Source organism: Puma concolor, chromosome E2 (assembly GCF_028749965.1).
Source record: "Puma concolor isolate L17-30 chromosome E2, mPumCon1.1.hap2, whole genome shotgun sequence".
Taxonomy (NCBI): Eukaryota; Metazoa; Chordata; class Mammalia; order Carnivora; family Felidae; genus Puma; species Puma concolor.
The window spans coordinates 55100970-55128707 of NC_141681.1; the positions used below are offsets into that span (position 1 = coordinate 55100970).

The window sequence follows — 27738 nt, forward strand, 5'->3', positions numbered from 1 at the left end:
GGGCGACTCAGTCAGTTAAGCATCCGACTTCCGCTCAGGTCACGATCTCACGGTTTGTGAGTTCGAGCCCCACATCGGGCTCTGGGCTGACAGCGCAGAGCCCCCTTCGGATCCTCTGTCCCCCTCTCTCTCTGGCGCTTATGCTGTCTGTCAAAAATAAACAAACATTAAAAAAAAAGATCTATCTTAACAAGTCTCAAATACCCAATACAGTACCATGAACCACAGTCACGCTGTGTGTTACATCCCTAGAACTTATTTACTTTATAACTAGAAGTTCGTACCTTTTGACCCCCTTCGTTGGCTCTTCCTCCCCCAGACTCCGCCCTCAGCAACCACCCACCTGTTCTGTGTATCCGTGAGCTCAGTTTTTGTTCTTGTTTTTTAGATCCACATACGAATGAGATCATACGGTGGTCTCTGTCTCTCTGACTTACGTTACTTAGCGTAATGCCCTTGACATCCATCCATGCTGTCCCACAACCTTAATTTCCGGTCCTCATACCACACGTTGCCACATGTGCCTGGGCGGTGCCACAGGGGACAGTGCCCATCTCTAGGATACGTTCATTATGTTTCTGGTTTATAGTCTTCATGCACACACAAGAACGTGACTTCCAGGGGCACCTGCGTGGCTCAGTGAGTTAAGCGTCTGACTCTCGGTTTCCGCTCCAGTCATGACCTTGCGGTTCGCGAGTTCGAGCCCCGCATCAGGCTCTGCCCTGGCAGCTCGAAGCCTGCTCGAGATTCTCTCTCTCTCTCTCTCTCTCTCTCTGCTCTTCCCCCACTCGTCTCTGTCTCTCTCAAAAATAAATAAATAAACTTAAAAAAGGAAGAAGAACGTGATTTCCATAAGGACAAAGATTTCTCATCTACCCTCGGTGCCTAGAACGGTGCCTGGCTCACACCAGGTACTCCGTGAAGGCTCAGGGCTCATGGATGAAAACAGGAAGACCAGTAGAGGCTTGATCCTTCCCAGCCTCGCCCAGAGTGTGGACCTGAGCCACGAGCCCTAGGGGCTTGGGACCGTCCCCTCCACTCTAGCCGTCACATCACACCCTAACCCCTGGGTCCTGATCTCTCCTCCCCACGCCCCCTCCAGGAGCTGGAGAACCACCTTGAGGCAGAGGAAGGGGCGCGGCAGAAGCTGCAGCTGGAGAAGGTGACCACGGAGGCCAAGCTGAAGAAATTTGAGGAAGATGTGGTACTCTTAGAAGATCAGAATGCCAAGCTGAGCAAGGTCAGTGGCCTGTGAGCCCCCAAGGGCAGAAGGCGGTGGGTGCACTGGGGGCGCGTGGGTCTCTCTCTCTGTCTTCCCCACCTCTAGGGGTCTCCGGCTCGCAGTCTCAGCCGTGTCTCCCTTTGACCCTTTCTCTTCATACCTTCGCCCAAGCAGGTATTTATTGAGCAACTACTGTGTGTCATTATCTATCGCTGATAGATCGTAAGACCCCCCCACCCCCAGAGCCACGTGACTGAAGACAAGCACCATTTCATTACGTCCCATCCTTCTGTGGGTCAGCCATGGCTCTCTTAGGCAGTCACTGTGATGTGGCTGGGTGTGGACGTCTCGTGTCTCGATGCTCCTTTGTGTGGCTTCTGTCCCCACAGGAGAGCCTGAATTTCTTAAAAAAATTTTTTTCTTTAACGTTTATTCATTTTTGAGAGACAGAGACAGAGCGTGAGGGAGGGAGGGGCAGAGAGAGGGAGACACGGAATCCGAAGCAGGCTGCAGGCTCCGAGCTGTCAGCACAGAGCCCGACACGGGGCTCGAACGCACAAACTGTGAGATCTTGACCTGAGCCAAAGTCGGACGCTCAACTGACAGAGCCACCCAGGCGCCCCGAGCCTGGATTTCTTAACTGACAGCTCAGGGCTCTGAGGAGGGGAAGCAAAAGCCTCCAGGCCCTGTAGGAGCCTCTGGAACTGACAGAGCACCACTTACGCTGAATTCTATAGATCAGGGGTTGGCCTGGCAAATACTGTCCGAAAAAGGCCAGACAGCAACTATTTCACACTCTGAAGGCCTCTGTGTTTCTGTCACAAGCACTCACTTCTGCCGTTATAGCGTGAAAGCAGCCGCAGATCGTACATGGTCCAACAAGCGTGACTGTATCCCAATAAAACTTTATTTATAAAAATAGGTGGTGGGCCAGATTTGTTTGACCTGCACACTGTGGTTTGCAGACCGCTGAACTTAAAGCCCTCATAGGCTCAGCCCAGATTCACTGGGTTTAAATTAGACTCTGTCCCTGGGTGGGGACGTGGTGAAGAATCAGCCGCCACCTTTAACCCGTCACAGCGAGGACTAGGCTAGGCACAGGGTGTATGGCAATGGCATTGAACAAACTAGAAAACCATTCATGTCCTCACAGGGAGATGGGGGAAAGGGATGCTAGATGAGTCACCACAGGGAATAAATATAATCACATATCGTGCACAGTTATGAACTGTTAGGGACGCCTGCGGTTACGCTCAATCCGTTAAGCATCTGACTTTGGCTCAGGTCATGATCTCACAGTTGGTGAGTTCGAGCCCCACGTCAGGCTCTGTGCTGTCAGCGCAGAGCCCCTCTTCAGATCCTCTCTTCCCCCTTCTCTCTATTGCTACCCCGCTTGCTCTCTCTCTCTTAAAAATAAATAAACATTAAAAAAACTGTTAGAAAAGAAGACTATGAAGGTCCCTCCACTGTTCTAGGGGTAGTCAGGGAAGCCTTCCTCGACGCAATGAAGCCTGAGATGAGAGGTCAAAGACGCACAGGGGTTTTCTGGAACGTTCCTTTGGTGCAATGGCTATTCTATTCTTCTCTGTTCTATTTCTTTCTTTTCTTTTAAGTTTTTTAATGTTTATTTAATTTTGAGAGAGAGAGAGAGAGAGAGAGTGTGAGCAGGGGAGGGACAGAGAGAGAGTGAGACACAGAATCCGAAGCAGGCTCCAGACTCCGAGCCGTCAGCCCAGAGCCCGATGCGGGGCTCGAACCCACGAACAGCGAGATCATGACCTGAGCCGAAGTCGGGCGCTCAACCAACTGAGCCACCCAGGCGCCCCTCTATTTCTTTTTAAGGGTAGTGCGAACACAGTGCATTGGTTTCCAGAAGCACTCACGGTCTGAAAAGTGCTTCTCAAATGCTAACGTGTGCAGGAATCCCATGGAAAGCTTGTTAAAATGCAGATTCTGATCCCGTGGGTCTGGGGTGCAGCCTGACATGCAGCATTTCCAAAAAGCTCCCGTTCGGTGCCGATGCCGCTGGCCCACAAACCATACTCTGAGCCGTATGGATCCAGGAGGCACTGGAGTGCGCCCACCCTGCAAGGATGTTCGCGCAGTGTTGTTTACAATCGCAAAAACGAATTGGAAGGAACCTCAGTGCCCACGAGTGGGGAGGCGGGTCAATGAATGCCTGGGGTGCATGGAACCATGGCATCTACCTGGTGGTTACTGGGTGTGAACCAGTGGGCGGGTCTGCGGACCCAAGAGAGACGGGAGAGGAGGGAAGGGTTTGGGAGCAGAAGGCTCAGGGAAGGGTGGAGATGAGCGTGGAGGGGGGCTGTCCTGACCGCCCCCACACTCCCCACGTCCCTCAGGAGCGGAGGCTGCTGGAGGAGCGTCTGGCCGAGTTCTCGTCGCAGGCGGCGGAGGAGGAGGAGAAGATCAAGAGCCTCAATAAGCTTCGACTCAAATACGAGGCCACGATTGCGGACATGGAGGGTGAGCGCCGCCCCCCGGGAAGCCGCGGGGGCCTGCACAGGGGGGGGGGGGGGGCCTGTGCGCGCTCCGCGGCTCGCGGTGGTGGTGGGGACGTTGGAGGAGCCTCCTGCGTTATGGGGGGCGGGGTGGATGTTGGGTGAGTCTCCTGCGCTATGGAGCCTCAGCGGTCCAATCTGTTAAATGGGGGTCAGGAAAGATGGCTCGAGACAGATTGGGTGCCTTCCCAGCTCTTAGGTTATTTCTGTCACTCTCGATGGCCGTTCTCTTGCTCTCTCCATGGCGTCTTGGGTCACCCTCTCTCTCTGACCGTCCCACTGTTTTAGACACACGGTGGGCTCTCCGCCCCTTGCTATGGACTCAGTCACAGAAGCAGAAGGGACAGGGTGCAGGAGGAGGCTGCGGAGGCAGAGGGGGAGGACAGGGCAGAGACAGGCACTGAGAAGGAGCAGGGCAGTCACTTGGGGGTGAGGAGGAGAGGACAGCACCTGGGGGTCCGGCCCAGGGTCCGCGAAGTTGGAAAGAGGGGGGCGCAGAGGGAGATGCCTTGTGGCGGCTTTCCCCCCCACCCTGGCCAGTGCCGGGGGCGGGGCCGCGGGTCTCGGGGAGCCGCCGGGCGCTGGGGGCTAGCGCCCCGGTGCATGACCCCCCACTCCTGCCCCCAGACCGCCTGCGGAAGGAGGAGAAGGGCCGCCAGGAGCTGGAGAAGCTGAAGCGGCGGCTGGACGGGGAGAGCTCGGAGCTGCAGGAGCAGATGGCCGAGCAGCAGCAGCGCGCGGAGGAGCTGCGGGCCCAGCTGGGCCGCAAGGAAGTGGAACTGCAGGCCGCCCTGGCCAGGTGCGGGGGGCGGGGACGCGCGCGGGGCACCCCAGGGAGCCTCCACCCGCGCCCTCGGAGCCTCAGTGTCCCCTCCTGTAAACTGGACCTGGCGAGAGCCCCAAGGCCGCCTGGTTAAGGAGAGGGCGGACCGAGGCCCCGCCGGTCTAGTAACTTGCCCGGGTCTGGGCGCGAAACAGGATCAGCCGTGATCCAACAAGTGCCATGCCCGCGAGAGGAATCGCATTATTAGAATCCCGGGCATTCGCAATCAGGGAACACCTACTGTGTGCCAGATTCTGTGGTCGGTATTGCGAATGCCTTTTACCCGCTGTGCTTCACGCCGTCGCAGAGCCCTTGGTTATCGGTGCAGCTCAGGGTCAGAGTCGTTAAAACGTGGGGAAAAGCGTGTGTCTCACCATCAGCGGTGCACGAGGTGGTGTGCGTGGTTAAGAGCGCGCACCGTTGTCTGGCCCCCGGGTTCACGCTCGGGCCCCGCCCACTTCTGCCCACCTGACCTCGCTCCTGGGGCATCGCCTCCCTGGCCTCGGTTTCTTCGTCGGGAAAATGGGTGAGATTGCAGGAGGTGCCTGGGTGACTCAGTCGGTTGTGTCAGACTCTTGATTTCAGCTCAGGTCATGATCTTACAGCTCGTGAGTTCAAGTCCTGTGCGGGGCTCTGCGCCGACAGCTCGGAGCCTGCTTGGGATTCTCTCTCTCTCCCTCTCTCTGTCCCTCCCCCACGCATGCTCTCTCTCGCTAAATTAAAACCAAAAAAAAATTTTTTTTTAAATGGGAGTGATTTCTTCTAAGGTTAGTGTGGGGATTAAATAAGAAAGTGCTGATAAAACGCTGGGTGTCCCCTAAGCCCTCGGCTAACGCGGGTGTGTCTGTTACTGTTTCTCCGTATTTTATTCACCCATTATCATTATGTTTTCTTTTTTTTTAATTGAGGGCAATTTTATGTAACCATTTTATTTTTTGTAAAGATTTTATTTAAAAACTTTTTTTTAATGTTTATTCATCTTTGAGAGAGAGAGAGAGACAGAGTGTGAGTAGGTAAAGGGCAGAGAAAGAGGGAGACACAGAACCCGAAGCAGGCTCCAGGATCCGAGCTGTCAGCACAGAGCCCAATGCGGTGCGCAAACTCATGAACCGTGAGATCATGACCTGAGCCAAAGTCAGATGCTCAACGGACTGAGCCACCCAGACGCTCCTAAAAGATTTTATTTTTAGACAATCTCCACACCCGCTGTGGGGCTCAAACTCATGACCCCGAGATCAAGAGTCACATGCTCCTCGGACTGAGCCAGCCCGGTGCCCCCATAACAAGACCATTTTGAAGTGTACCATTCAGTGGCGTTTGTGGGTTCACACTATGGTGCAGCCATCACCTCTGTATTGTTCCAGAACATGTTCATTCCCCCAGAAGGAAGCCCAGTACCTGTCAGGCAGTCCCGGCCCGTGACCCCCTCCTGCAGACCCCGCACCAGTCTGCTTCCTGTTCACATGGGACTTGCCTGTTCCTGATAGTTCACATAAGAGGAAACACACAACATGTAGCCTTTTGTGCTCTTATGATTATTTTTATTGCCATCCTCCCAGCAGCTCCGTGAAGTGGGGTGTCGTGTCCTCTTACGGACCAGGAGCCTGCAGCTCAGAGAGGTTGTCACTTAACCAGGGCAGGTGGCCGAGCAGGGGATACAAACCCTGGGCTGCATGACTCCAATGTGTAATTTCTTTCTTTCTTTCTTTCTTTCTTTCTTTCTTTCTTTCTTTCTTTCTTTCTTTCTTTCTTTTTTGAGAGGGAGAGAGAGAGGGCACCAGTGAGCTAAAGGCAGAGAGAGAGAGAGAGAGAGAGAGAGAGAGGAAGAGGGAGGGAGAGAGAAAGAATCCCATGAGGGGCAGAGAGAGGAAGAGAGGGAGAGAGAAGTGGGGCTCAAGCTCACCCCATGTGGGACTCGAACTCACAAAACCATGACATCATGACCTGAGCCAAAGTCAGATGCTTCACGAGGGAGCCCCCCAGGTGCCCCATGAGCAATTTCACCCACGGTCCATGCTGTCCCTCCATTCGGCTTCTCTTTGCAAGAGGCCGTGTCTCACGGGGGCCATGAGGCAGGCTGCTGGGGTCAGCTCTGCCACTCGCTGACCGTGTGACCTGGGCAAGTATTTTCCCACTCTGTACTTCAGTTTCCTCATTCGGTGTAGTCATTAAATGAGACGATAAAGCAAAGGGTCATATGTGGCAGGAGCTCGGTAAGCGTCCCTGTGGTTACTCGTGGTGTCATTCCCATTTTACAGCTGAGAAAACCGAGGCTCTGAGTACTGAGCATGTGCCCAAGGGCTGAGCTGGGATTTCACCCCGGGATGGGCCGCCCCCAAATCCACACCAAGCCTCCCCGCCCCCAGAAATCATCCCTGCCCTCTGCCTGTCCCCGTACCAACTCCGTGGCCCCTGTCCACCCCCAGGGCGGAGGAGGAAGGCGGGGCCCGGGCCCAGCTGCTCAAATCCCTGCGGGAGGCGCAAGCAGGGCTGGCCGAGGCCCAGGAGGACCTGGAGACCGAGCGGGCGGCCAGGGCCAAGGCAGAGAAGCAGCGCAGGGACCTGGGCGAGGAGCTGGAGGCGCTACGGAGCGAGCTGGAGGACACGCTGGATTCCACCAACGCGCAGCAGGAGCTCCGGTGAGGCCGGGCTGCCCTGCGGGTGGCACAGCCGGGGTCTGTGAGGGGCAGGGGCGGGGCGAGGGGCGGTGGGGAGAAGGACTTGAGGCGCGAGCCCTCCATGGACGCAAAGGTTTAGCCATTCGCCAGTTGATTATGGAACATCAGCTCTGCCCCTAGTCTGGGCCAAGCTGGGGGAAGGAGATGAGTCAGACACAGGGGTTTGCCAGGAACTGCCCGGCAGATTCTGCAAAGGGACCCAATCGAGAACAAAGTGTGCTCTAAGGGAGCAGCACAGGGCATTGTGGGTGGAAAGAGAAAGCCCCTAAACCATGTCTGTGAAGGAAGTCCAGGAAGACTTCCTTTGAGAAAGGGCCTTTTGGGTAGGGTTTTGAAGGATGTGCAGGAGTTCGCCCTCAAAGCCACACTCCTCCCACGGTTCCCGTCCAGACCCCTTAGGGAATGTAGAGTGAGGTCCTCCTCCTTGAAGGGAAACAATCAAAGGAGGCACACCCAGCTGTCAAGAGGACTCCCCCAAAGGCCCTGCCTCTCTTCTGAAATGCCGTTCCCTGTTCGCCTCCTTCAATGCAAGGTCCAAGAGGGAGCAGGAGGTGACGGAGTTGAAGAAGGCTCTGGAGGAGGAGACGCGTGTTCACGAAGTGGCGGTGCAGGAGCTGAGACAGCGCCACGGCCAGGCCCTGGGAGAGCTGGCCGAACAGCTGGAACAGGCCCGGAGGGTGGGTTGGGACAGGAAAGGGGGCTTCTGAGGGGTTGGGGGAGGGGGAGCCAGGAGCAGAGGAGGGGCTTCCTGGTTCTAGGCCGGCTCGTGTTTCCTCGTGTGTCCATTTTGCTCTTGTTTCATTTCATTCGGCAAACGTGGAGCAAATACCATGTTCTGGGGGTGGTCGTGGGGACCCCGTAGTGTATCAGACTGCTCTCTGTGGTGGAGCTCACATGTTAGCGGGAGAGGCAAAGACTGAACAATATCGACACATTCATGATATATACTGGGGGAAACATACATCTGAGTGGAAAACTGAAGGAGGTGGGGGGTGAGCCATCCGGTGCTACAGGGAAGCATGTTTCAGGCCGCCGGAACAGCCAGTGCAAAGGCCCTGGGGCAGGAAGGTGTCTGGGGATTTAAGGACCAGTGAGGCCTTCCAGGCAGAGGGATCAGCCAGCGCCAAGACCCTGAAGCAGGAGTTTGCCCGGTGGAGGGAGGAAGCATAAATCTTCGCCGGTCTCTCTCCCTTGCCAGAGCAAAGGTACGTGGGAGAAGACCCGGATGGCCCTGGAGGCCGAGGTGTCTGAGCTACGGGCGGAGCTGAGCAGTCTGCAGACCTCGCGTCAGGAGGGCGAGCAGCGCAGGCGCCGCCTGGAGTCCCAGCTGCAGGAGGTGCAGGGCCGGGCCGGCGACGGGGAGCGGGCGCGAGCAGAGGCTACAGAGAAGCTGCAGCGAGCCCAGGTGAGGAGCGGGGCAGCCGGGCCACCTCTCTGGGCTTCGGTTTGCTCCACGGCAGCCCTGTTGTCCCTTCCAACTCCTCCAACACAGTCACGCATGAGTAGCTAGTGTTTGGTGAGCAAATACTCTGTACCGAATATCCTGTGTATTTCACCAAATCTTCCCAACTTCTCCTTTGAAGGAAGTGCTAATATGGTTCCCATTTTACACACAAGGAAACCGAGGCCCAGGGAGGTGAAGCTGATTGTCCAAGACCCCTCCGGAGCCTAAAGTCAAACCCAGGCATGCCTGAGCCTGTACCTCTTAACCCTACCATGACTCCCACCCTCCTAGAAGCCGTAAACAATCCGTATTCTGATTGGAAAAGCCCAGTGTGAACGCATGGAACTGTGTGGGGACAATATCACACTGTGACTGTTTAAAGAAATGCAGCCCTTTTAAAAAATGTTTACTTATTTTTGAGAGAGAGAGACGGAGCACAAGCGGGGGAGGGAAAGAGAGAGAGGGAGACACAGAATCTGAAACAGGCTCCAGGCTCCGAGCTGTCAGCAGAGAGCCCGATGGACGCGGGGCTCGAACCCATGAACTGCGAGATCACAACCTGAGCTGAAGTCGGACACTCAACCGGCGGAGCCACTCAGGCGCCCCAAGAAATGCAGGCTTTTAAATTTTAATCTTACTATGCTTTTTAGCTAAATGACCGATACTTTTGCGGTACTGAGAATATACAAAGAAGCAGAAAAAACGAAGGGAAGAGCGAATTGTAATTGTCCAACTCCTCCAGGGGAAAACATCATTACAGTTTTTAGTGTCCAAATTAAAAGTAGTGCGTTGGGGTTAGGGTAAAAAATTAAGCTGCTATCACAAAGGCATCCCGGAATCCATCAGCTTAAATAAAAGGCATGTGTCTTTCCCTCTCGAGAAGGAGACTCAGGGCAGGCAGTGGAGGCCAGCAGGATACTATGCTCCACGAGGTCAGCCCAGATCCCGGTTCCTTAGTTTGTCGATTTGATGACCCCTGAGAGCATTGTCGTCTTCAGAGTCGGATCTGGGTTATGGGCACATCTGGGATCCTGCTTAGGAAGCGGGAAAGAGAGGAAGTGACAAAATGTGCATCCATCACTCTGCTTGTATTCCATTGGCCATAACACAATCTGAGCCACCCAGGCACCCCGAATATTTTTTTTTAATTTTTTTTTGACGTTTTATTTATTTTTGAGACAGAGAGAGACAGAGCATGAACGGGGGAGGGGCAGAGAGAGAGGGAGACACAGAATCGGAAGCAGGCACCAGGCTCTGAGCCATCAGCCCAGAGCCCGACGCGGGGCTCGAAATCACGGACCGCGAGATCGTGACCTGAGCCGAAGTCGGACGCTCAACCGACTGAGCCACCCAGGCGCCCCCCGAATATTTTTTTAAGTAATCTCTACACCCAGCGTGGGACTTGAACTCACAACCCCAAGATCGAGTCGCGTGCTCCACCGACTGAGCCAGCCAGGTTTTTCATCACCCTCCAAAAGGAATACTATATTCTGCAGCTACCATCCCCCAGTTCCCCCCACCTCCCCTCCCCCCCCCCCGACCCCCGCCGCCAAACACAACCCTATTCCCCTTTCTGTCTCTTTAAATTCCCTGCCCTGGGCGTTTCGTATCGGTGGAATCATACGATGTTTGTCCTTTTGGGTCTGGCGTCTTTCACCCAGCATAATGCTCTCAAGGTTCACCCGTGCCATAGCGCGTTATCAGCGCTTTGTTCCTTTGTATTTCGTTCCTTCCATCGTACGGAGACGCTCCATTTCGTTCCCCTGTGCCTCAGCCAGTGGACATTTGGGTTGTGTTCACGTTTTGGGCCACGGCGAATGGTGCCACCCAGAACATTCCCTACGCGGTTTTGCAGAGATCTACGTTTCTCGTTCTTGTGGGCACATGCCTAGGAGTGGAATTGTCGTGTAACCGTTTGAGGAGCCGCCAGGCTGTTTTCCACAGCACCTGCCCCACTTGACGTCCCCTCCAGCCCAGGGTGGCAGGGATGTGAGGGGGAGGAGCGGCTGGGGCCACTGGCTGGAAGCCGCCACTGGAAGGTGCCTCTTCCCCGCAGGCTGAACTGGAGAACGTGTCTGGGGCCCTGAGTGAGGCCGAGTCCAGAGCCATCCGGCTGAGCAAGGAGCTGAGCAGCACGGAGGCCCAGCTTCACGATGCCCAGGTGAGCCGGCCCCCCCTTGCCCCCACGCCCAGCCCCCCACGCCTCCCCACTGCCGCCCTCACCTGACCTCCGCTCTGCCCTCCGTGTGCAGGAGCTGCTGCAAGAGGAGACCAGGGCGAAGCTGGCCTTGGGGTCCCGGGTGCGAGGCCTGGAGGCCGAGGTGGCAGGGCTGCGGGAGCAGCTGGACGAGGAAGCCGTCGCCAGGGAGCGGGCGGGCCGGGAGCTGCAGACCGCCCAGGCCCAGGTGAGAGTCCTGGAGGGAGACCTGGGGGGGGCTGCCACACCCCTGGCGGCCCCCCTCCTCGTCCCTGACCCTCCCGCAGCCCTCAAAGTGTCCGTGCAGAGCCCATCCGACTCCGTCTCACTCCTGCTCTGTGTCCGCACAGCCCTGGCCCTGCTCGGGCCTCGTCCTCTGACACCTGGATCCTCATCTGAGCCTCCCTGCAGGTCTCCCCGCCTCCAGTTTCTCCCCTTCCAGCACATCCTCCACGCGGTCTTTCTACCACAGAGCTGCCCCCTGCTTCTGCCCTGATGACAGCGCCCCTGGGATACAGCCCGCGCCCCTCAGCCCCGCATTTGCCGGGTTCACGTCTCACCTCCTTCCCCATCTCACACGACAAACCCTTTTCACTCTTCAGGGCTTAACGGCAGCCTCTCCTGTTGCGGGAAGTCCCTCACTGCCCCCACTCGGAGCTCCTGTGCCCTTTTTGCTCCTCGTCCCCATTCCGGTCACCTCCGGCTGCAACTTTCTCTGCCCATGGGTTCCCCTACCAGGCCGCGCGCTCCTTGAAAGGGGGACCCTATGGGAATTCGATCTCGCTCTTCAGCATAGGCCAACGTGTGGGAGCCTGACGTATGGGAGGCCTGGAGACAGGCCCGCTGAATGAATGAGTGATGAATGCGTGCCTGTAACTATCCTTCTTCAACTGGCAGACTCCTCTGCATGCTTCGGGACCCATCTCAGATGCCCCCGCCTCCAGGAAGTCTCTCTGGAATGTTCTTAGCAAATTCTAAATGCCTCCTGTGGACTCCCATGCCTGTTCTACCCTAGCCTCCACCACCCTGACCCTGACGCTCAGTCTCCCCCATCAGAGTGGGGGTTCCCCAGGGCAGAATCCAAGTCTGATTCATCTTCTGGGTCCCTGTGGGAGTAATTTTAATCCCCTAGAGAAGCTGAGGTTCACAGAACTCACCACCTCAACCCTCCTCCAAGGCAGAAGAGCCCAGGGCGGCGAGTCTTTTCCCTCTTCAGGCCTCAGTCCCCTCGTCCGGGAAATGGAGCACTACCTCGGTGGCAGCCATGACTGTCACCCACTCCTCCTCTCCGCCCCCCCCCCGCCCCCTCCCCGCAGCTCTCGGAGTGGCGGCGCCGCCAGGAGGAGGAAGCGGGCGCGCTGGAGGCCGGCGAGGAGGCGCGGCGGCGGGCGGCGCGCGAGGCCGAGGCCCTGACCCAGCGCCTGGCGGAAAAGACGGAGGCGGCGGAGCGGCTGGAGCGGGGCCGTCGCCGGCTGCAGCAGGAGCTGGACGACGCCACCGTGGACCTGGAACAACAGCGGCAGCTCGTGAGCACGCTGGAGAAGAAGCAGCGCAAGTTCGACCAGGTGGGGCACCGCAGGTTGCCCGGTGGGGAGTCGGGATGCTCTTTCACGCTTCCACGGTCATGGTCATTGCGTGGAACTGGTAATACGCGCTGTCACAGCTCAGCTGTGAACTCGGGGCGGGGGGGGGGGGGTGCTCAGGCAGGATGCTTCTTTCTTCTTTTTTTTTTTTTTTAATTAAAAAAAATGTTTATTTATTCTTGAGAGAGACTGCACGAGCAAGGCTGGGTGGGGGGGCAGAGATAGGGAGACAGAACCCCAGCAAGCCCCAGGCTCCGAGCTGTCAGCACAGAACCCGACTTGGGGCTTGAACTCGTGAATTGCGAGATCATGACCTGAGGCGAGGTCCGAGGCTCAACCGACTGAGCCACCCAGGCGCCCCAGGATGCTTCTTTCTTCTAAATCTCTGGAAAATAGGACTCCCATCCATCCAGATTTATGTCTCTTGTCCCAGAATAATTGTTGGTAGTACCCACTTTTATTCGCCAGGATATCCTGAAGGTGCACCGGAGGGTACATACGAGGAATAAATAAAATAACCCATCTTGCTTCTCCTCCTGACTCCCTGTGTACCCCCATTTTGGGCTCAGTTTGCCCATCTAGCTGGGTATCATATCAAGCTCTGGCACATATCATATCATATCATATCTGGCACTCTGAGAGTGCAATGAAAATCACAGAAATCCGGGGCATTAAGGTCAGGCACCCCTGAGGTTCCCATCCCAGCTCAGCCCCTTCTGGCTGTGTAGCTTCTGCAAATTGCCCCACCTCTCTGTGCTTCATCTAGAAAATGTGCTTCATTCTTTTACAAAACTTCGTTTTTGCAAGATATTTATTTCACGGGTTCTTGAATTCGAGGTAAATAAATTCGTTTATTCTTTCAGCACTCTTGAAGAGGTCATTCCATTATCTGTGGCTTCCATTGTTTCAGATGAAAAGTTAGCAATTTTTTTTTTTTTTTTTAAATCCTGTGTCTTTGCAGGGAATATGATGTTTTTCTAGCTGGTTTAATTTTCTTCTCTTTATCTTTGATTCTTAGTTTGGCTATGATCTATCCGGCTGTGGGTTTTTGTATTTATTCAGTTTTGGCTGTGGGTTTGTGTTTTTGTGAAATGTGGAATTTTCGGCTGTTATTTCTTTAATATTTTTCTGCCCCATTCTCTCTCTTTCCTCTTCTTCTCAGACTCCAAATGCATCTATTTTTGACTGCTTAATACTTTACCATTGAGGGGCGCCTGGGTGGCTCAGTCACTTAAGCGTCTGACTTTGGCTCAGGTCATGATCTCCCCGTTCGTGAGTTTGAGCCCTGCATCCGGCTCTGTGCTGACAGCTCAGAACCTGGAGCCTGCTTCAGATTCTGTGTGTGTCTCTCTCTGTCCCTCCCCTGCTCACACTCTGTCTCTCTCTCTTTCAAAAATAAATAAAACATTAAAAAAAAAAATACTGTACCTTTGATTATCCAGGGTCTATTTTCTTGTTTCTCCTAGAATTTTATATAAAATCTTTTCATATAAATTTCTTTTTTTTTTTGATTGGCTTCTTTCACTCAGAATTATTTTGAGATTTATCCATGTTTTGGTATGGATTAATATTTCATTCCTCAGGGTACCTGGCTGGCTCAGTTGGTGGAGCATGTGACTCTTGATCTCCGGGTGGAGAGTTCAAGCCCCACGTTGGGCATAGAGATTATTAATTTAAAAACATTTTTTAAAGATTTTCTTAAATGTTTATTTATTTTTGAGAGACAGAGACAGAGAGAGAGAACAGGCAGGGGAGGGGCAGAGAGAAAGGGAGACAGAGAATCTCAAGCAAGCTCCGTGCTGCTAGTCCAGAGCCTGATGCGGCGCTCCAACTTACGGGTCATGAGATCATGATCTGAAATGAAACCAAGAGTCAAATGTTTAACTGACTGAGCCACCCAGGCACCCCCCCCCAATTTTTTTTAATAATAATTTTTCCTTTTTTTTTTTTTTTTTTTTACTGCTGAGTATTATTCCTGCATAAACCACATTTTGAAAACCATTAACCTATTGATGAACATTTAAGATGTTTCTAGCTTTTGACTATTACGAATAAAACCTTAGTCTTTCTTGGAGTGCCTGGGTGGCTCAGTCCGACTCTTGATTTCAGCTCGGGTCATGATCTTGGGGTCATGGGATTGAGCCCCACACTGGGCTCTGCACTGTGAAGCCTGCTTAAGATTTTCTTTCTCTCCCTCTGCCCCTCTGCCCCTCTCCACTGGTCACACCCTCTCTGAAAAATAAAAATAAAATAATAATATTAAAAAAAAAAAACCCTTAATCTTTCTAATAGGATGTAGTGGCGTGAATTCATGATTCCCTAATGAGCACCAACATTGGATACCTTTCATGTGCTTTTTGGCATGCAAACTCTTTGGTGAAGTGTCTGTTCGAATCTTTTGCCCATTTTTTTTGTTGGGTTGTTTCTTTTTTGGGGGGGGGCATTGTTTCTTTTCTTATTGAATTGTAAAAGTTCTTTATGTATGGTGAATCCAAGTTCTTTACCAGATATATTGTTTTGCAACCATTTTCATTCAGTCTGTGGCTTATCTTTTTGCTTTCATAGAGTTTTTCAAAGAGCAACCGTTTGGAATTTTGATGAAGTCCAATCTATTAACTTGTCATTTTGTGGACCATGCTTTTTAATACCGTGTCTGAGGAAATACTGCATGACCCAAAGTCACAGAGGTTTCCTGTATTTTTTTCCAGAGGTTTTCTCCTTTTTGGTTTTATATGTAGGTCTCTGATCCAGATTGAGTTAATTTGTTTATATGGTGCTGTCATGGCTCCAGACTAATTTTTTATACATGGCTATCAAATTGTTCGAGCATTATTTGATGAAAAGGCTTTTTTTAAAAAAACAGTTTTTTAAATGTCTATTTATTTTTGAGAGAGACAGAGACAGAATGCAAGTGGGTTAGGGACAGAGAGAGAGGGAGACACAGAATCCGAAGCAGGCTCCAGGCTCCGAGCTGTCAGCACAGAGCCCGACGTGGGGCTCGAACTCACGAGCTGTGAGATCATGACCTGAGCCAAAGTCAGACGCTCAACCGACTGAGTCACCCAGGCGCCCCCTGAAAAGACTCTCTTTACTGACTTGTTTTTATGTATATATTAAAAATCAGGTACTGTCAGCTCTCTGTTTTTTAAAAAAATTTTGTTAATGTTTATTTATTTTTGAGAGACACAGAGTCAGAGACAGAGCGTAATTGGGGGAGGGACAGAGAGAGACACACACACCCAGAATCTGAAGCAGGCTCCAGGCTCCGAGCTGTCAGCATACAGCCTGACTTGGGGCTCGAACTCACGAACCGTGAGATCATGACCTGAGCCGAATTCAGACACTTAACTGACTGAGCCACCCAGGCGCCCTTCCAATCTTTTCTTCTTTTTCAAAGTTGTTTTATTTCTTCTAGGTCCTTCACATTTCCACATGTATTTTAGAATCTGTGTGTCAGTTTCTACGCACAGAAGAAAAATCCTCCTGGTTTGGGAGTGTGTTCAATCTATAGATGGATCTGGGAAGAACTGACATCCTAATAACGCTGAGTTTTCTGGCCCAGGAACGTGGTCCATGTGTCCATTTGTTTAGGTTTCCTTTCCTTCAGGAATGTTTTTAGTTTCCTGTGTTCATCTTTTACATCTTTTGTCGGATTTATTTCCAAGCATTTTGTATTGTTGATGCTATTTTCAGTGGTTCCGTTTTTATTTCAGTTTCTGATTGCCAGTGTATAGAGATACAATAGATTTTGATATATTGATCTTGCAATCCTACAATGTATTCGCTGAACTCACATATGAGTGAGAGTGGATTTTTTTTTATAGGTTCCATCGGGTTTTCTACATTGGTGACCGTATTTTCTATGAATGAAGACAGTTTCACTTCTTCCTTTCCTTTTTTCTTCCTCTTCCTGAGGGACTCAAAATACCAGTGCAGTCGACTGCTTGATGCTCCCACACAGGTCATTAAAGCCCGGTTAATTTGTTTATGATCTTTTTTGCTTTTTCTTTTTTTCTCTATCAAGGTCATTTCTATTAACCTGTTTTGTTTTGTTTTTTAACGTTTATTTATTTTTGAGAGAGAGAGAAAGAAAGAGCAGGGAAGGGGCAGGCGGGGGGGGGGACAGATGATCTGAAGTGGGCTCTGTGCTGACAGCCGAGAGCCTGATTCGGGGCTCGAACTCACCGGCCATGAGATCGTGACCTGAGCCAAGGTCAGATGCTTAACCAGCTGAGCCACCCAGGTGCCCCTAGATCGACCTGTTTTCAAGTTTACTGGTTCTTCTGATGTGTCCAGTCTGCTCTTAGTTTCCTCCAATGACTTGCTGATTTCAGATATGATGTTTTTCAGTCCTGGCCCTTCTAATTGGGTCTGTTTTACTTTCAAATCCCTCCTGAAAAAGCTGTGGGTCTTTACACACTGTGTCCATCCGGTCCTGACATTTACTAAATGTAGTTAAAGTCCTCGTGTGATGATCCCAGGGTGGAGGTCATCCGTTGGTCTGTTTCCACAGACTGGTTTTTCTCTTGACTCTGAGCCCTGTTCTCTTCCCTTTTGGCAGATCTTGCGATTTTTCTTGTTGCTAATTTCTGTGTCTTAAAACAAAACAAAACAAAACAAAAAACAAAAAACAGCAAAGGCTGAAGTACATTGTAAAAAATGACGTACCTGCTCTCTGTTACGACCACCCCAGGAGGAAGAAACACCCTTTCGTCTGGTGGGTTCCTAGAGTGAGGGGCTCGTCAGTTTGATCCACTCAGGAGCTGGGCACAGCTGCAACTTTAACCCCTCTACCTCCCTCTTGTGTCTCTGCCTCTGTCTGTCCGTCTGTCTCTCTTTCTCTCTGGCCCTGGCTGCTCCCTCCTCCCCGTCCGCTTGTACACTCCTTTCAGCTAATCTATTTCCTCCACCCCATCTCCCTCCACCCGGAAGCTCCTGGCAGAGGAGAAGGCGGCCGTACTGCGGGCGGTGGAGGAGCGTGAGCGGGTCGAGGCGGAGGGCCGGGAGCGCGAGGCTCGGACCCTGTCCCTGACCCGGGCCCTGGAGGAGGAGCAGGAGGCGCGGGAGGAGCTGGAGCGGCAGAACCGGGCCCTGCGGGCTGAGATGGAGGCCCTGCTGAGCAGCAAGGATGACGTTGGCAAGAACGTGAGTTGGGGGGGAGCCGGGGGGCCCGCTCCCCAAGACACACATGTGGGCGGCGCACGCACTCCTCACGTTGGGAGACGCACACACACGTGTGTGCTCTCACGCGTGGGACGTGGGGAGAACCAGTCGTCAGAGTCACGTGTTCATGCCCAGCGCAGAGTGGGAGGAGAGCCAGTCCCCAAACAGGCGCTCACGGAACACACGCTGAGGGCGCCCGGGTGGCTCAGTCGTTAGGCATCCGCTTCAGCTCAGGGCCTGATCACAGTTTGTGAGTTCGAGTCCCATATCGGGTGAACTCCTGCCCCTCGCTCACTTGTGCTCTCTTTCCGTCCCCCCCCCCCACCCCCCCCCCCCGGCCCCGCAAAAAATACACAGAGTGTGAGGGGAATCTTCCACCAGACACCTGTGTTTGTACATACACGCAGGAAGTAAGGAAGCCACCCCGCCCCCCACTGAGCACATACAGGCTCCCCACCCTCCCCAGGCCTCTGTCTTCCTCCCTGGCTCACAGGCCAGTGAGGAGTCCCCTACGCCTGTCCCCCAGTCCCCGCTCACCCAGCCAGTGTCCCAGCCTTCCGAAAACTCCGCCACGCCCCTCACCCCATCCTTCCTTAAGTTTGCCCAGTAAATGTATTCACCGACGGGCACCTGGGTGGCTCAGTCCGTTGAGTGTCCGACTTCGGCTCAGGGCGTGATCTCACGGATCGCGAGTTCAAGCCCCGCATCGGGCTGTCTGCCATCAGCGCAGAACGCGCTTCAGATCCTCTGCTCCCCGCCCCCCGCCCCTCTCCCACTCATGCTCTCTCCCTGAAAAAATAAACTAAGTAACTAAAACATTTTTTTTAATTAAATACATAAATAAATATTTTTATGGAGTGACCGCAAGGCCAGGTCCAGGGACACCAGCCACCATGACTGCTGATGGGAGGCACCGGACAGAATAAGCACTTCAGTGAGGCTGGACCCACGCGCTCCCGACATCCTTCCTTATTGCCAAACAACGTCCTCTTGTGGGCACATCAGATAAAGGCTTTATCTTCTCCACACGCTCCAGGGATGATCTGGAGAGAACCGCCAGGCTTGGGGAGAACTCCTCACCCCGCGACCTACCCTTGGCCTGTAGCCCCAGGGAGACTAGAGCCAAAACTCCAGCTCCTACTGGAACTACTAAGGTCTCTACTTCCGGAAAACTGTCAAGTTATTTGTGGCGCCTCCAGATGCCTACTTTGTGGGAAATAGGGTGTTGACAGGAGAAAGTTTAATTCCTTCCAGCAAGCAAAGCTGATTGGCAGGTGCCTGGTAGGAGGGGAAACCAGCTGGCCTCTTCCAAGGAAGGAGACCCGGTCACTGATGAGAATTTCCAGGCGGGTCATTGGGCAGTGGGGACATGCAGATATTGTCCCTGTCCTGTGGAGTTCACAGTCCAGTGTGGGGGCGAGCGTTGCACAAAAAGACACATCAGCTCATGTTAAATGACCGTTGTGACTAAGGCTGAGTCGAGTAAGGGCTCGGGGCCAGGAGTGTGGATAACAGGCCCTGACAGGTCAAGGGACGCTTCTCTGAGGCGGTGACAGTTAAAAGAGAGGGATGGGGCGGGGGTGGGAGTGGGGGAGGATCTGAGAATTCATAAGCCCGGATCTGCCCTCACAGGGTGTTTGGGATTTGAATTTACAACTCACCAGAAGCTCTGGGAACCTCACCACCCCCCCCATACACACACACACACCCCTCCCCCCCACCCCGCCCAAGCTGAGAAAAACATCTCAGTAGACGGGATGGTGCTCTCCTGGGAGTCTGGCACAAATGAACACTTCCCTCCGGAGCTACGTGCCTTCAACCCATGACCGCACAGGATCCCCGAAGACGAAGCCCGAGTGAAGTGAGCTCACGATGCAAAATCACAAAACCCGTGAGGAAATAACCCACTGTGAGTGAGAGCCGACCTAACACACACTTGAACTGGACTCTCACGGGCTTCAGATAACACAGCTTGCAATCAGGTTATTCGTGAAATGTTTTAGGACGGTTCAGATTGAGGCACATCGTGAACTAGGTGTCAGGGAGATGGTGAGTGAACGAGCAAACTGAGAAGTGCACATGGACTTGCACTTGGACTCTCCCCCTTGTCCGTCGAAGCTTCCCTCACTCTGCCCTGGGCTAGATCTAGGGTCCTGGCCTCCCCTCCCTAGTGCTGCAGGTGCCCAGAGCTCACCCTCCCGTCCCCACCAGGTGCATGAGATGGAGCGAGCCCGCCGGGTGGCAGAACAGACAGTCAGCGACCTGCGAACGCAGGTGACGGAGCTGGAGGATGAACTGACGGCGGCCGAGGACGCCAAGCTGCGCCTGGAAGTGACCGTGCAGGCTCTCAAGGCCCAGCACGAACGTGACCTGCAGGGCCGTGATGAGGTTGGCGAGGAGAGGCGGCGGCAGCTGGCCAAGCAGGTACAAGCGGTCAGGCTGGGGCTGGAGGCTGCCTGGTGCCCGCAGGCAAGAGGGGCCGAAAGTCACACTCAGCTACCTGTCGCTCGGTCATTCATTCGTCCCGGGACCCTCCTGCTCCCCAGCGCATTCACCCACAATAACCCACCAACCCACACATATGTCCCAGTGACGGACGGATATACCCGATGGGACGTCAACCCCCAAACCATTCACCCAGCCACCTAACCACCCCGTCTACACAGGCCCCCCACCCACACACAGCCTCCTCACCAATCCACCTCCTCTCCACCATCTGCCAAACTCCATTTCCGGCAACTTCCTCTCCCCAGCACCCCCCTCCCTGAGCCTGCCCATGTACTCACGGACCTGCTACACCCCTTCACCCACGACCTTCCTCCCTCATTCATTTACTCCTCCCCTCTTCCTGTGGTCTGCGCCGTTCATTCAGGACTCAACCCATCAAGGGATTTCCGGTGGTCTGTAGCCGGCTCATGCTGCATGAAGAGCCAGGGGTGGGGGGGGGGGGGGGGGAGTGGGGGAGGGGTGAGGGGTGGGGGGTTGCGTGGGAGGGGTGGGAGTTGCAGGTCAACCTGAGGGTAGAAGGACCCTCTAGAGGTGGGCCGGATGGGCTGGAGGGGAGAGATGGGAGCAGAGCGGGGGGGCAAGGGGTGGGGGGTGGGGTTGCTGGGGGAGGGGATGAGCCCAGAGCTGGGGCCCTGGGGACCGAGAGGAGGGATCCGTCTGGGCTGTAGAGAGGCAGAGGGCAGGGGGAATGGCGCTGGAGGCCTGGGCAGCGGCCGGCAGGTGGACATCCGTGTCACCAGCACGGAGAGGGAGCCCGGGCCTCCTGTCCCCTGAGCCTGCCCCTTCCGGCCTCCCCGCAGCTGAGGGATGCCGAGGTGGAGCGGGACGAGGAGCGCAAGCAGCGCACCCAGGCCGTGGCCGCCCGGAAAAAGCTGGAGGTCGAGCTGGAGGACTTGAAAGCCCAGAACGCGGCCGCCGCGCAGGGCAAGGAGGACGCGGTGAAGCAGCTTCGCAAGATGCAGGTAGGGGTGGGGCTGAAGCCACCGGCGAGCCGGGCCCGCTGTCGCTCCGCCCCCTGGGCGCCGCGAGCCGCATCTTTGTAAGCACCCGCGCCCCAAGGGCTCGCTTGCTGCTTTTCATATGTTTTATTTCCTTTACTTAAAATGCTTAGGGTTTAGGTCCAATTTCTTCAGTTCATTGAATTTTTGACATGGAAATGCCTTAGGGTTCCTCCCCTAATGTGAAAGTCATAGCTGGTTGGTTTTGGTTTGGTTTTTTTTGTTTTTTGTTTTTTGTTTTTTTTTTTTAATTCTTTTTTGGCGGACGCCTGGCTGGCTCGGTAGGTAAAACATGCGACTCTGGATTTTGGGGTCGTGAGTTCGAGCCCCACGTTGGGGGTAGAGATTACTTAACTTTTTTTCATTCTTTTTTTTAATGACAACGGTGTGTCGGTGTACGTCCATCAGTTGTAACATCCCACTCAGACGAGGGAGGCTGATGACCGGATTCCGTGTGTGTGTGTGTGTGTGGGCCAGGGGCTGTGTGGGCAATCTCGGTACCTTCTGCCTTGTGTTGTCCTGAACCTAATACTGCTCTAAAAAAGGAAAGTCTAATGTTTAAAAACTCCACTTTTTAAGTGTCCGATAAAGTGGGTGCCGGCCCCATGCGGCTTGGGCATCTAAGATGTGGTAGGACTGAAATCCAAATTACATGCTATATATGTTATTGTGCATATATATATGTTATGTCATATGTTATATGTTATGATATATATGTGTATATATATATATATATATATATATATATATATATGCACAATTTTTATAGTGATTATAAATGGAAATAATAGGGGCGCCTGGGTGGCTCATTTGGTTGAGCCTCCAACTTGGGCTCAGGTCATGATCTCACAGTTCAGGTCATGATATCACAGTTGGTGAGTTTGAGCTGGGCATCAGGCTCTCTGATGTCAACAAGGAGCCTGCTTTGGATCCTGTGTCCCCCTCTCTCTCTTCCTCCTTCTCTATCTCTCAAATTAAATAAATAAATAAACAAACAAACAAACATTAAAAAAATAAATAAAAATAAATAAAAAAATAATAAAATAAAATTGAATAAAAAATAATTGAAATAATAAATAGTTGAAATAAATAAATAATAAAATTAGTAATGTATTAAATTTTGTAAATTTAATAATAATTAATAAGAAACAAATAATTGAAATAAATAGAATAAAAAATAAATTGAAAAAATAAAAAATAAATTGAAGTAAATAATAATATTTTAGATATGTGAGGCTATGTAAAAATATAGTGTTCAACCTAATTTACCTACTTCTTTTTTGCCTTTTTAGTGTGACCATTAGACAAGGTAAAACGATGTATGTCTTCCCACTGGGCAGCACTAGGCTAGAAAGATCCCTCCCCCAAAAGTAAACCTGCCCAACCGTGTCTTCCCTGAGAGAAAAAGCCTGCAGTGAAAAGCTGCTATTGTCAAACAAGTAATAATATTAATGACAGTGATGATAATTGTCCTGCTAGTTCCAAGCCCAGTGCTGTCTTCACTGTCCTCTCTGCACAGTAGGTTATTATTTGTATTATTTTTTTAATGGCGGTGGACGTTTAGTTTGTGTTTTTTTTGTTTAAGCGCCATGGAAGAAAGAATTCTTATACTGGCATCTTTACTCACTCAGTGGTGTGGTCGGGTAGCAAAGTGGCTGGAAGTGTAAACCCTGGGGCCATATGGCCCGGGTTCAAGTCCCGACTCTGCCACTTACCACCCTTGGCACGTTGCTGAACCTCTCTGTGCCTCAGTTGCCCCATATGTACAGGGGCCAGGAAACGAGTCCCCACCAGCTGGAGTTGTAGGATTAAGGGAGCCAGTGTGTACGTATAACAGGGCCTGGCCCACGGTAAGCGATCAGGAAGTGTGTGCCATCCTTCTTATCACCGCAGAGTCCAAATACAACACCCATTTCGGGCTTACTTACATTTTTAAGGTACTATTTTATTTTTGAGAGAGCGAGAGGCAGAGCGCGAGCAGAGGAGGGGCAGAGAGAGAGGGAGACACAGAATCTGAAACAGATGAAACGACTCCAGGCGCCTAGCTGTCAGCATGGAGCCCAACGCGGGGCTCGAACTCAGGAACTGAGAGATCATGACTTGAGCCGAGTGGAGGCTTAACCGACTGAGCCACCCAGGCGCCCCTAAATTGTTACATTTTTAAACTGGAGGTTGCCGAAGCTCCAGAGCAGGGGAGGGGCTGGCCCCGGGTCACACAGCGACCCAGGGACTGGCTGCGGCGGCCCCGGGCTGCAGGGTTTTGTTCGCTCTTGGGGAACCGAAGAGCCCCCGCAGGGCCGAGGCGACGTTAGGGGCTCCCGCATGAGTCACGACCAGGCGGCGCCCGCTCACTCGCTTCGTTCCGCCCAGGCCCAGATGAAGGAGCTGTGGCGGGAGGTGGAGGAGTCACGCACTTCGCGGGAGGAAATCTTTGCCCAGAACCGGGAGAGTGAGAAGCGCCTCAAGGCGCTGGAGGCCGAGGTGCTGCGGCTGCAGGAGGTGAAGCCGGGATGGGCGTGGCCCTGGGGTGGAGGCGGGGCGGTGAGGGTGGGCGGGGCCAACCGGCTAGGCCTCGTGGGGAACTAGGGAGCCCTGAGAGGGTTCTGAGCAAAGCGGGCGGCCAGGTCTGCGCTGGTGCCATTAAGGAGATGGACTGGAGGGGGGACATTGGAGGCAGGAAGTCTGGGGAGAGAGGACAAGGCCAGAGCTGGGACTGTGGGGACGCGGGGAAGAGATAAAGCAGAGAGAATAGAGGGTCGACACGGACAGGGCTGTGGGTGATAAGGGGGCAGGGGAGGTAAGAAGGGACCTGGGGGTCAGGCCTGGTGCCTGGGGGCGCCCGGAGGGGGAACAGGTTGAGGCCGCGCTGAGGGGGAGGGGCCTGGGGACAGGAAGGGAGAGGTGGACAAGGGTCAGGGGCTCAGGAGACAGCTTTTAGGAGGCACCTGCCCGTGCACTGAAGTTCGTTCCAGGCTCGCCCAGGGATGGCATGTTCACGTGCAGCGAAAACAAGTCTGGGAGCCTTGAGGTGTGAGGAGCAGGGAGGCCGGTGCCCAGATAGCACCCCCCCCCCACTGCTGACCTCCCCCCCCCTCTGTCCTCCCAGGAACTGGCCGCCTCAGATCGTGCCCGGAGGCAGGTCCAGCAGGAGCGAGACGAGATGGCAGACGAGGTGGCCAACGGCAGCCTTAGCAAGTGAGTGGCCCACGGAACTGTGGGGCAGGACGCCCTCCTCCCGCCGTCCTGCCCTCTCACCTCCCCCCTCCCCGCCCCGCTCCCGTTCTCCCCAGGGCAGCCATTCTGGAGGAGAAGCGGCAGCTGGAGGGGCGCCTGGGGCAAATGGAAGAGGAACTCGAGGAGGAGCAGAGCAACGCTGAGCTGCTGGGCGACCGCTACCGCAAGCTGCTCCTGCAGGTGACACAGCCCTGTCCCCGCGACGGCCCCGGGGGCCCCACTGACCCGGGGGCGTCATCCCCAGTCCTTTCATTCGACGCAGAACGGAAAAGGAAGTGTCTGGGTTGGGTTTTAGTGGTTGAATAGGAGTTCTCAAGGCGGGTAGGCGTCGACGAAGGGCTGGATCCCGAGAGTACTTACGTGGGTCGCTGCACTGCGACGTGGTCGCATCCACTGCGTGGACGTGGGTAAGGTGGCACGTGTGATAATACAAGTATCTTTGGTCCGGGAGGTGGGCGCCCGGGTGGCTCAGTCAGCTGAGCGTCTGACGCTTGATTTTGGCTCAGGTCATGATCCCAAGGTCTGGGGTCGAGCCCCCACATCGGGCTCCATGCTGAGCATGGAGCCTTCTTAAGATTCTGTCTCTCACGTGCAGTCTCTCTCTCTCTCTCTCAAAAAAAAAAAAAAAAAAGGGAAGTATCTTCAGTCCAGCAGAGAGATGGAGGGAGGGAGGGAGAGAACGCTGCAAGAATCAGAAGAAAGCATGTGGAAAAAGGGACATTTGGCTGGGGTTTTAAAGCATAAGTAGGAGCAAGGCAGCTAAGCAGACAGAAGCATATTTCCATTTGTAGATTTATTTATATATACTGTCTGAGGTCCTATTCTGGGTGATGCTGGGGACCTGGGGATGGCTCATTCCAGATCTCTGCCCTTAAGGACATCCTAGTCTGATGGAGGGGACAGACTCTCCCAATACAGAAATACAAGTGAAAATGCAGGAAGCACAAGACACTGTGAGGACTTAGAAGAGAATTCTTACCCCGCATGGAGGCTGGGAGCTATCAGGGAAGACTTCCTGTTGGAGGAGATGTCTTAAGAGGTCATGCTGGAAATTAAGAGTTTGCCAGGCAGACAATGGAGGTATGGGATTTCCAAAGAGAGACCTATGTCTCCATGACTTCGTCAATTTTTTTAAATGCTTATTTATTTATTTTGAGAGAGGGAGAGAATCTCAAGCAGTCTCCGCACTGTCAGCGCAGAGCCCAGCACAGGGCTCAGTCCCACGAACCATGATTTCCTGACCTGAGCTAAAATCAAGAGTAGGACGCTTAACTGACTGAGCCACCCAGGCAGCCCAATTATTTCATTGATTTTTTAAATGTGTATTTATTTATTTTTAATTTAATTTTTTTTAACATTTGTTCATTTTTGAGAGACAGAGACAGAGTGTGAGTGGGGGAGGGGCAGGGAGAGAAGGAGACACAGAATCCGAAACAGGCTCCAGGCTCTGAGCTGTCAGCACAGAGCCCGATGCGGGGCTCGAACCCACGGACTGTGAGATCATGACCTGAGCCGAAGTCAGACGCTTAACTGACTGACCCACCTCGAGCTCCCCTACTTATTTATTTTTGAAAGAGAAAGATCATGAGCAGGGGAGGGGCAGAGAGAGAGAGAGAGAGAGAGAGAGGGAGACACGGAATCTGAAGCAGGCTCCAGGGTTCCAAGCTGTCAGCACAGAGCCCGATGCGGGGCTCGAACCCACAGACTGTAAGATCATCCATGACCTGAGCTGAAGTCAGACACTTAACTGACTAAGCCACCAGAGCGCCCCTCATTAATTTTTTTAAAGATATTCTTTTTTTTTTTTTAACGTTTATTTATTTTTGAGACAGAGAGAGACGAGAGACAGAGCATGAACGAGGGTGGGGCAGAGAGAGAGGGAGACACAGAATCGGAAGCAGGCACCAGGCTCCGAGCCATCAGCCCAGAGCCCGACGCAGGGTGCGAACCTGCGGACCGCGAGATCGTGACCTGAGCTGAAGTCGGACACTTAACCGACTAAGCCACCCAGGCGCCCCAATATTCTTTTTTTTTAAATTTTTTTTTAATGTTTATTTATTTTTGAGAGAGACAGAGACAGAATGTGAGTGATTTAGGGGCAGAGAGAGAGGGAGACACAGAATCCAAAGCAGGCTCCAGGCTCCGGCTAGCAGCACAGAGCCCGACGTGGGGCCTGAACCCATGAACTGTGAGATCATGACCTGAGCCGAAGCCGGATGCTTAACCGACTGAGCCACCCAGCCGCCCCATCCCCTCATTAATTTTTAAAAACACATTTTGAGACTTCTCAGGGGACATGCCCTGACACCGCTGGACATTCAGAGCAGAGCGAGACCCCAGCTTCAGCCCTTGGGGAGCACCTAGACCAGTAGGAGAGGCCGTCATACTCCAGAGTGATGATTTCACTTGTAGTAAAAGCCCAGTCACAAACAAGGCCCCACACTGTGGTCCCTGGCTACCTCAGACCTTGTCTCTAGCCTTTCCATCCCTGGTTGACTCTGCTCCAGCCACACCAGCCTCCTCACTATTTCTTGACTCTGCCAAGTGTATTCCTACCTCAGGGCCTTTGCACCTGCTTTCCCCCTTCTTCCTGAGAGAAAGCTCTTACCCCAGACCATCCCATGTCTCATTCCCAGTAAGAGCCTTCTCTGACCATACTGTGTGAAACAGCCACCCTCTCACCCGCAATTCCCCTCCATTCTCTCTGCTTTGATCTCCTCCCTTTCCCTTATGACTATCTGAAACTATATTATATATTTACTTGCTTGTATGCTGTCCATCTCCCCAGCAGAATGTAAACACCTCGAGAGTAGGGCCTCTGTCTTTATTTATTTTTTTAATTTTTAAAAAATCTTTATTTTTGAGAGAGAGAGAGAGCATGAGCAGGGGAGGAACAGAGAGAGGAGACACAGAATCCGAAGCAGGCTTCAGGCTCTGAGCTGTCAGCACAGAGCCTGATGTGGGGCTTGAACCCACGAACCGTGAGATCATGACCTGAACCGAAGTCGGACGCTCAACCAACTAAGCCACCCAGGCACACCCCCAGCCCACATCGTTGGCTGTTGTTGAAAAGGAGAACTTTATAAAAAATCAGAATAAAACTAGGGCGCCTGGGTGGCTCAGTCGGCTAAGCCTCCACCTCTTAATTTTGGCTCAGGTCATGATCCCCTGGTTCATGGGATCAAGCCCCACATCAGGCTCTGCACTGGCAGTGTGGACGGAGCCTGCTTGAGATTCTCTCTCTCTCTCTCTCTCTCTCTCTCTCTCTCCACCCCTCCCCTGTGCATGCTTTCTCTCTCTCTCTCTAAATAAATAAATAAATAAATAAGCATTTAACACATTTAAAAAATTAAAATGAAACTTAAA

The 27738-nt window shown here is 53.2% G+C and overlaps 1 protein-coding gene across 1 annotated transcript in view; it reads left to right on the forward strand.

The window, feature by feature from the left end:
- The window catches only part of MYH14 (myosin heavy chain 14), an 86918-nt gene that overhangs the window by 50808 nt on the left and 8372 nt on the right, over positions 1 to 27738 (forward strand). Inside the window, exons 23-37 of the mRNA XM_086688658.1 lie at positions 1103 to 1240; positions 3586 to 3709; positions 4372 to 4543; positions 6994 to 7206; positions 7778 to 7922; positions 8444 to 8650; positions 10746 to 10850; positions 10942 to 11094; positions 12203 to 12451; positions 17402 to 17614; positions 19844 to 20056; positions 20941 to 21102; positions 23509 to 23637; positions 24245 to 24333; positions 24429 to 24552. Coding sequence (XP_086544784.1) covers positions 1103 to 1240; positions 3586 to 3709; positions 4372 to 4543; positions 6994 to 7206; positions 7778 to 7922; positions 8444 to 8650; positions 10746 to 10850; positions 10942 to 11094; positions 12203 to 12451; positions 17402 to 17614; positions 19844 to 20056; positions 20941 to 21102; positions 23509 to 23637; positions 24245 to 24333; positions 24429 to 24552 — 2436 coding nt within the window. The remainder of the gene's footprint in view (positions 1 to 1102; positions 1241 to 3585; positions 3710 to 4371; positions 4544 to 6993; positions 7207 to 7777; positions 7923 to 8443; positions 8651 to 10745; positions 10851 to 10941; positions 11095 to 12202; positions 12452 to 17401; positions 17615 to 19843; positions 20057 to 20940; positions 21103 to 23508; positions 23638 to 24244; positions 24334 to 24428; positions 24553 to 27738) is intronic.